Genomic DNA, 8,796 nt, shown 5'->3' on the forward strand with positions numbered 1-8,796 from the left:
AAATATCTCACACTTGGAATCGTCCATTGTATCTCTGAGTAATACTCTTCAAAACCGGCTTGTTAATCCACCGTGTCCTACTAACAATAATCACACTGATTGGAATTTAAATAATTTAACACCAGAGAAAAGCTTTGGTTTACTAGTAGCAATAGAATTAGAAAAAATACCTGAGCCGGAAAAATGTAAACGAAAACAAGCAATTGCAGAGATTTTATGGAAACCATGTATACAATAATTTCAGTTATTTGAATGTTATGTTTAATGTGATACTTGTTTTTTTTCATGATTTATTATGTGATAATTTGGCGCCAAGATAAATTTTTGTTTCACGTCTTTTATAATTCATATATTTTATTTCATTACATTTAGCGTCTAAGACATTTATGTTTTAAATGTAAGATATTTATATTTTATTTTTTTCATGATTTATTATGTGATAATTTGACGCCCAAGATAAATTTTTTGTTTCACGTCTTTTATAATTCATATATTTTATTTCATTACATTTAGCGTCTAAGACATTTATGTTTTAAATGTAAGATATTTATATTTTATTTTTTTCATGATTTATTATGTGATAATTTGGCGCCCAAGATAAATTTTTTGTTTCACGTCTTTTATAATTCATATATTTTATTTCATTACATTTAGCGTCTAAGACATTTATGTTTTAAATGTAAGATATTTATATTTTATTTTTTTCATGATTTATTATGTGATAATTTGGCGCCCAAGATAAATTTTTTGTTTCATGTCTTTTATAATTCATATATTTTATTTCATTACATTTAGCGTCTAAGACATTTATGTTTTAAATGTAAGATATTTATATTTTATTTTTTTCATGATTTATTATGTGATAATTTGGCGCCCAAGATAAATTTTTTGTTTCATGTCTTTTATAATTCGTATATTTTTTTACTTTCATTACATTTAGCGTCTAGATAAGATAATTATGTAAGATATTTATGTTTTAAATGTAAGATATTTATGTTTTATTTGTTGAGATTGAAGACTCATCCTTATGTATATCTATCTATTACTTAGAAGAGTTAAATCAAGTTATAAAAATAAATTATATGGAAATTTATTAAAAAGGTATTTTTTATTTCAAAGCGCATTTATATATATTTATGTATTTTATTTATAATTAAATATATTATAATTAAATTCTATTACAATAAATAATTTGGTAACATAAAATATTTTTGGTACATTTTCGAATAATATTCTAACTATTAAATCATATTCAATCGTATTCAATCGTACTTGTACTATGAAGAATTAATTGAAAAGTGGTAAACTCTGTGTAAATTCTACATACAGTAAGTGTATGATATTCTTCTATTATACAAACCAAACATATGTAAAAGTTAAAATATTTAAGATTAATTTTACATTTTTTTCTAAAATATATAATTGGGTCAGAAACAAAATTGTTAGCAAATATAATTAATATTTTAAATTTCTGCGAATTATTTAGAATATGATTCATAACATTAATTAATATTCTCTATTTTAAGAACTTGAAAAAAGCGCCAAGGATTATAAAAATAGTAAAAAATATTAATACATATGTATGAAAAATTTTCCTTATTCTAAATAAAAAAAACAAACATAATATTAATTCTTTACTCCATATCGGGACAATGTAAGCCTCTACGAATGTAAGAGTACTGCCATGGAACTTCACCAACAGCACTCAAAAAATAATCTGCAATAATATCCCGTTGTTTATATGCTTCAATCGTCGATCGGTGAGCTGTACTCGATCTGATACACTGAACAGCTGTACTATATTCATTTCGCCATGCTCCAGAAACAATACTTCCATCTTCTTGCTCTGTGTCTACGAAGTTGGGTGGACAGTATATTCTGTTTTCCATTGACGTTAAATCATTTATTGTTTTCAAAAAATTATGCAAACATATTGTCGCCATTACTATTGTGTCTACAGTTTTTGGGTGCATACAAATGGGTTTTCTAAATATTCGCCATCTTGATACCAGAATTCCAAAACTATTTTCGATAACTCTTCGGGCTCGTGATAATCTGTAGTTGAAGATTCTTTTTTTTTGATTCCAAATTTCGTCCAGAATATGGTCTCATTAGATTTGTAGATAAATGGAATGCTTCATCCGCGACAAAAAAACATGGTGACTTTTTATCACTTCCGGGTAAGATGCTTTCGCCTCGTGGTAGATGTAAATTGCCATTGACTAAAGCTTTATTAAAATCGGACCTTGAAAATATCCCTGCATCATTACTACTTCCATATGATCCGCAGTCTATCAACGTAAATTTGTAGTCACTATCACATGCTGCCATCAAAACAATACTAAATGTTTTCTTATAATTATAAAACAGACTTCCAGAATTTGGCGGTGCTTGTATTTGAATATGTTTCCCGTCTATTGCTCCGCAGCAATTTGGAAAGTTCCATTTCCTATAAAAGCCTTCATTATTTTTAGCCATTGTTCTTCGGTAGGGGCTTGGAGATATATCGGTGACAATACTTTTATGATCATAGCACAAGTTTCCTTAATTACATTTCTCGCTGTAGATTCTCCAATTCTGTATGCTAACGCAATAGACAAGATTTGATTTCCTGTGGCGAGATATCTATAATAATGAACACAGATCGACTAAATCAGTATGTTAACACTTCTTTTAATATACATTATAGTTATTAAAAGAGATACAAACCTTAAAGTTAAAGCAAGACGTTGCTCTGGTACTAAGGCACGATGACTCTTTTTGGTTAAGAATGGTTTCATTATTTCTAATAAGTGATTGAAAACATTTACGGACATTCTGGTATATCTGAAGAACATATAAGGATCAGTTTTCATTTCTTGTAATAAATGATCAAAATCTCCTTGAATGGGACGTCTTATATTAATTGGTCGCACCCAATATTTTCTATTAATCCAACGAAAAGATGTTTGTCTTTTTAATATATATGTACCAATCATTAGTACAACTAATACATACGCTAGATCTTCTTCGTTATCCATTGTCTGTAAAACAAACATTACAAATTGTAGCAATTTTGAATATCTTTGAGAACAATGATATTATATTTCTATTTCAAATTGTAAATATCATCAAAATATACACACACATTTCTAATTAAATATAGGTAAATGCTTAGAATTAATCTATACTATATAATATTTTCTTTCTTTTTATATATTGTCATCCCGATAAATATATAATTATTTTCCTTTCATTTAGGTTAGACACTTTAAAATATTTTTTATGCTATCGCATAAAGTGTGTTCTAAAACTCATCGAAAAGCATTGCAATACTGTGATTGGTAGAAAGTAACATATTAAGTTTACTGTGTGCCTTGATTCTACTGCTTAAGTCTTACTGCTTATTTTTTTTTATGTGCCACGGCCTTAACAAGACTATGTCTCGTTTCTCTCTAGTTTGCGGCGACTTTAACGCGCACTCCATTTTATGGGGATCATCATGGACAAATGTAAGAGGGGAGCTAGTTGAGAGATGGTCTGCCTCTTTAGACCTTAGGTTGTTAAATACTGGAACAGCTTATACATGCGTAAGGCCGCAAGGATGCTCTATTGTAGATCTATCATGGGCCTCTCCCGGACTACTTGAGTATGTGGAGAATTGGTCAGTTCTGGAACATACCGAAACACTTTCTGATCATCAGTATGTTGAGAATTAAAGGTTCAAGTCAACGATCTAAAAAAGCAGAATGTCTACTCATAAGAGATGGAATTTCGCGAAACTTGATAGTAATTTGTTTACAGAAGTAATGGTTTACAGAAGTAATGGTTTACAGAAGAGTTTTTGGCTAATGCTGATATTCCGGAAGATGCTTTACAAGAACCGGAATTATATGTTAAATGCCTCATGGAAATTATGAACAGCCTGTAACGCGGCCGCTCCTTTAGTTTGCGAAAGAATAAGAAACAGCAGACATACTGGTGGACGGCGAAAATTAGTGATCTTAGGAATGCCACGCTAAGAGCGAGAAGGCTCTGGTCTCGCGCTAAGCGCGATAGCGACTCCGAGAATATACTCGATAAGAGAAAAGCATACGGAATGACAAAAAATGCACTTAGAAAAGCTATTAAAAAGGCCAAGAATGCCTCATGGGCTGAGCTGATAGCTTCTATTGACTCTGACCCGTGGGGCTTGCCCTACAAACTCGTGATGGGCAAACTTCGCAGGGCTAGCCCTGCCCTATCTGCAACGCTCGAAGTAAAAACTCTTAGTAAACTGTTAGATTCTCTATTTCCTGGTCGTCCGGCACGTCAGGTTTCCTCTTCTGAAATCCCTCTCGTAGATGTAGATGAAATTATGGTCGATATTATCGAAGTTATAAGACTTATTAAAAAGCGCCCGAGTAAGAATACGGCTCCGAGTCCGGACAATATAAAATCATCGGTCTGGAAGAAAGTGCCGGATATTATATTCGTACACTTAGCGAATATCTTTACGCTATGTCTGAGGAAAAGTATCTTTCCCAAATACTGGAAGAGAGCCATGCTCGTTCTTATTCCCAAGGGACCAATAACTATCCCGGAAGAAGTCAAGGCACGTCCAATTTGCTTGTTGGACGACATAGGTAAAACTCTCGAAAGGATTATCGCGGACAGGATAAATAACTGGCTAGAGGAGGATGAGACACGTTCATTATCGTGCAATCAGTATGGGTTTCGTCGGGCTAGATCGACAATTAATGCTCTTCTTCGGGTCCGTGATCTTACGCAGGTTGTTATCGATAATAACGCCTTTGCGATCGCGGTGGGGTTGGATATTGCTAATGCGTTTAACTCGATACCATGGAGCGTTATTCTTTCCGTAATGGAACGTAGAGGCTTTCCGGATTACCTACGTAAGATTGTTGCGAACTACTTATCATGCAGATATATAGTCTATAAGGATATACGAGGTCGCCTTGCTGAGCGCGAGGTCTTGGCAGGGGTACCGCAGGGGTCGGTCTTAGGGCCACTCCTGTGGAACATTGCTTTCGACTCAGTACTTCGGCTTATGGCAGAAAAGGGATGTCACACAGTTTGTTACGCTGATGACACCCTGATTATCTCTTCGTCAACAAGACTCTTTGATGCCATCGTGAAAGCAAATTGCCAGAGTGGTGCGACATATTAGGGAACTTGGGCTTCAAGTGGCGGAGATTAAAACTGAAGCAGTTCTTTTCTGTAGAAGAAAGCCTCCTGTCATGCCTGTTATCAGAGTTGGCAGTGCTGACATTATGGTAGGTAACTCCATGAAATATTTGGGGGTTATAATAGACGGCTCATGGAACTTCAGGAGTCATATTAAGTACGTGGAGGCTAAGGTGTCCAAAGCCGGTAGAGCACTAAGCAGGCTTATGCCGAACCTGAGGGGCCCGTGTGAGCGGAAACGACAGTTATTTGCATCCGTTCTCACTTCGGTTGCGATGTCTGCGGCCCCAGTTTGGGGAGCAGCATTTGCATCTGCCCCGGACCAAATGACCCGACCGCTGCGACGTCTGCAGCGCTCTATAGCGATTAGGGTGATTGCGGCATATCGGACCGTGTCTTTTGACGCGGCAACCCTGATAGCTAGGTTTCCTCCTTTGAGCTTGGAGGCGACAATGCGATGTCGCATCTACAGTAGATTCGCAGACTTAAAACGCAAGAATGAATTTTCGCATAAGACGGAAGCGGAGCTACGGAATGGGGAAACTCTGCTGCTTCTTCGACAATGGGATATTCGGCTCAGCAAGCCCGGAATATGGGGCCATAGCTGCGATTCGACCCTGTTTGCGTGGATGGTTTACTCGCGACTTTGGCGAGTTGAACTATCACGTTACGCAGATGTTAACTGGTCATGGTAGTTTCGGGCATTTCCTTTGGCGAAACGGCAAACGGGAGACGGCAGAATGCTATCACTGTTCTTCGCAAGATGATACTGTTGAACATACTATCGCTGATTGTCCTGCCTGGGATGACGTAAGGTATGAGTTAATTCGCAAATTTTGCATAACAAATGCGGATAGGCTTACCTTAAATTTAGTTGTTAGTAAAATTCTCGAAAAAAAGGAATATTGGTTGTCCTTTACTTATTTTGCTGTCTCTGTCATAAAGTCTAAAGAAGAGGAGGAGAGAAGGCGTGAGAGGACCTCTCCTCCATACTCGTTAATTTGAGACCTCCTAATTAATTATTGTCATTATCTTATTTATCATTGTTTTGTTATTGCATTTACCATTTTCAATGTAAGGTTCATCAGCATTTATACCGTTACCCTATCATTATCCTCGATGTATTTGCTATACCATTTCATTATCATTTCCAGAGTTTTTTTCCCTAATTGTTTCCCCCCCTCCACCACCCCTCCCCCCTTTCCTGCTCCCCCACCCCCCTGTTAAGTTAATTGGGGAGCTAGTTGGCCGGTTAATTGGTTAACAGTTGATTGGCTAGCGGCTTCTACATGTATCCTTATCTCACTCATACATGCCTGTTTCGTAACGTCTATTTCTTTCTTACTATCTCTCTCTTACTTATGAGAATAACTCGTCATGATAAGGTGTGGGTGGGGGTTTCCCCTCTCTCCCTAGCCTATAAATCTATTGCGAGCGGGGGATTCTAGCATTGCACCGTGGCGCTAGAATTCCCCCTATAACTTACTCTTTACACCATTTGATGAGTACTAACTGCAGAAAGTAGATTACGATGCGTTTTTGCGCAGGGGCAGTGGTGGCTCTCAGAAGTCTATGCGCAAGCGGTTCCTGGGGATCACTTAATGCGTTTAGGATGCCAACGAGGGTCAATGAGGTTTAGCGAGTAGTCAGGACCGTGGTGGATGCATCCGGCCTGGAGTCCCGCACTACCTGGAACACTTTCCTCTAGGAAAGGGCGAAGGGTGCCCGTAAAGACTGGGATTCCTCATCGTTAAAAAAAAAAAAAAAGTATAAGGTTGTAAGGTGTAAGATTCAAGAAATTAACCAATCACATTCAAGTATGGCCGTGTTCCGAAATTGCTGCCAGTTTACTGCCAACACTGAAAATATATAATATACGTAACGTGCACTATAGAATTTGCAGTACTGGTAACAATATCGGAACACGGCTAATGAAGAGAATGCTCGGCTGCGATTGGTCAATTTCTTAAGGCTTAGGGCTTAAATTATCTGTTGTAGATCGGGATTAAAGGTTCGTATGCAATGGCCGTTGCATAAGGTTGTAAGGCGTAAGACTCAAGAAATTGATCAATCACAGTCAAGTATGGCCGTGTTCCGAAATTGCTGCCAGTTTACTGTCAACAATGAAAATATATAATATACGTAACGTGCACTATAAAATTTGCAGTATACTAGTAATTATTTCGGAACACGGCTTATGAAGAGAATGCTCGGCTGTGATTGGACAAGTTCGTCTGCAATGGCCGTAGCATAAGGTTGTAAGGCGTAAAACTCAAGAAATTGATCAATCACAATCGAGTATACTCTTAATATTTGACTGCGATTGGACATTTTCTTGAGTCTTTCGCCTTACATCCTTATGTTTCGGCCACTGTAGAATAGCCTTTAAGCGTCTTCTACAATGAGATTTTAAGGAGTAAAACTTAAGAAACTGGCCAATCACAATCGAATATTCTCTTAATACAAGACCGTTATTAGTCAGTTTCTTAAGATTTACGCCTTAAAAACTAATTATAGACGCTACATTAAGCGTCGTCTACAATGAAATTTTAAGTAGAATTAAGGAGTAAGATTTAAGAAATTGACCAATTGCTGTCAAGTATTAAGAGAATATTCGATTGTGATTGGTCAATTTCTTAAATCTTACGCCTTAAGTCTCCTTAAAATCTCAGTGATGATGCCGCTTCAAGAGTCGTCTACAATGGCCGTAGCATAAGGTTGTAAGACGTAAGACTCAAGAAATTGACAAATCACAGTCAAGTATGGACGTGTTCTGAAATTGCTGCCAGTTTACTGTCAACACTGAAAATATATAATATACGTAACGTGCACTATAGAATTTGCAATATACTGATAATAATTTCGTAACGCGGCTTATGAAGAGAATGCTCGGCTGTGATTGGACAATTTCTTATAGCTTAAATTATCTGTTGTAAATCGGGATTAAAGATTCGTCTGCATGGCCCTAGCATAAGGTTGTAAGGCGTAAAACTCAAGAAATTGACCAATCACAGTCGAGTATTCTTTTAATATTTGACTGTGATTAGTTAATTTCTTGAATCTTACGCCTTACAATCTTAATCTACGGCCACTGTGGACGATCCTAAAGCATCGTCTACAATGGCAGTAGAATTAATGCATTAAAGTTGTAACTCAATAAATTGACCAATCACAGTCGAGTATTTTTTTAATGCTTGAAAGTGATTGGTCAATTCCTTAAGGTACTGCTTTAATCCGTTAATCCTACTGTCATTGTAGATGACGTGTTAAGCGACTTCTACAATGAGATTTTAAGGCGTAAGACTTTGAAATTGAACATTCACAATCGAATATTCTCCTAATATTAGACCGTGATTGGTAAATATCTTAAAACATACGCCTTAAAATCTTATTATAGACACTACATTAAGCGGCGTCCACAATGAAATTTTAAGGAGACTTAAGGCGTAAGATTTCAGAAATTGACCAATTACAGACAAGTATAAAGAGAATATTCGATTGTGATTGGTCAATTTCCTAAGTCTCACGCCTTAAGTCTCCTTAAAATCTCAGTGTAGACGACGCCTCAAGAGTCGTCTACAATGGTCGTAGCATAAGGTTGTAAGGCGTAAGAATCAAGAAACTGACCAA

The 8,796-nt window shown here is 36.4% G+C and overlaps 2 protein-coding genes across 2 annotated transcripts; one reads left to right on the forward strand and one right to left on the reverse strand.

Annotated features, from left to right (window-relative positions):
• Window positions 1–2,283: 2,283 nt before the first annotated feature.
• On the reverse strand, window positions 2,284–3,209 carry LOC112637259. The gene is made up of 4 exons (XM_025406554.1): window positions 3,126–3,209; window positions 2,710–3,023; window positions 2,520–2,625; window positions 2,284–2,449 (listed from the first exon to the last, which is right to left on the reverse strand). The coding sequence occupies exons 2-4, from the start codon at window positions 3,018–3,020 to the stop codon at window positions 2,360–2,362; spliced, it is 507 nt and encodes a 168-aa protein (XP_025262339.1). The 5' UTR covers window positions 3,021–3,023; window positions 3,126–3,209; the 3' UTR covers window positions 2,284–2,359.
• A 2,010-nt stretch (window positions 3,210–5,219) lies between these two features.
• Window positions 5,220–6,768, forward strand: LOC105257312. Its single transcript, XM_025406563.1, has 3 exons — window positions 5,220–5,798; window positions 5,842–5,981; window positions 6,714–6,768. Exons 1-3 carry the CDS (start codon window positions 5,220–5,222, stop codon window positions 6,766–6,768), a joined length of 774 nt encoding a protein of 257 aa, XP_025262348.1.
• Window positions 6,769–8,796: the final 2,028 nt, after the last annotated feature.

This window comes from Camponotus floridanus, unplaced genomic scaffold (genome assembly GCF_003227725.1).
Source record: "Camponotus floridanus strain SB8 unplaced genomic scaffold, Cflo_v7.5 scaffold149, whole genome shotgun sequence".
Lineage (NCBI taxonomy): Eukaryota > Metazoa > Arthropoda > Insecta > Hymenoptera > Formicidae > Camponotus > Camponotus floridanus.

Coding starts and splice junctions, on each gene's coding strand:
- LOC112637259 (XM_025406554.1), bottom strand. CDS start 3,020: ATGGATAACGAAGAAGATCTAGCGTATGTATTAGTTGTACTAATGATT. Junction 2,626..2,709: donor CGTCTTGCTTTAACTTTAAG/GTTTGTATCTCT, acceptor TCATTATTATAG/ATATCTCGCCACAGGAAATC. Junction 2,450..2,519: donor CTTGTGCTATGATCATAAAA/GTATTGTCACCG, acceptor AGGCTTTTATAG/GAAATGGAACTTTCCAAATT.
- LOC105257312 (XM_025406563.1), top strand. CDS start 5,220: ATGCCTGTTATCAGAGTTGGCAGTGCTGACATTATGGTAGGTAACTCC. Junction 5,799..5,841: donor CGACCCTGTTTGCGTGGATG/GTTTACTCGCGA, acceptor CACGTTACGCAG/ATGTTAACTGGTCATGGTAG. Junction 5,982..6,713: donor CCTGCCTGGGATGACGTAAG/GTATGAGTTAAT, acceptor GTTTTTGCGCAG/GGGCAGTGGTGGCTCTCAGA.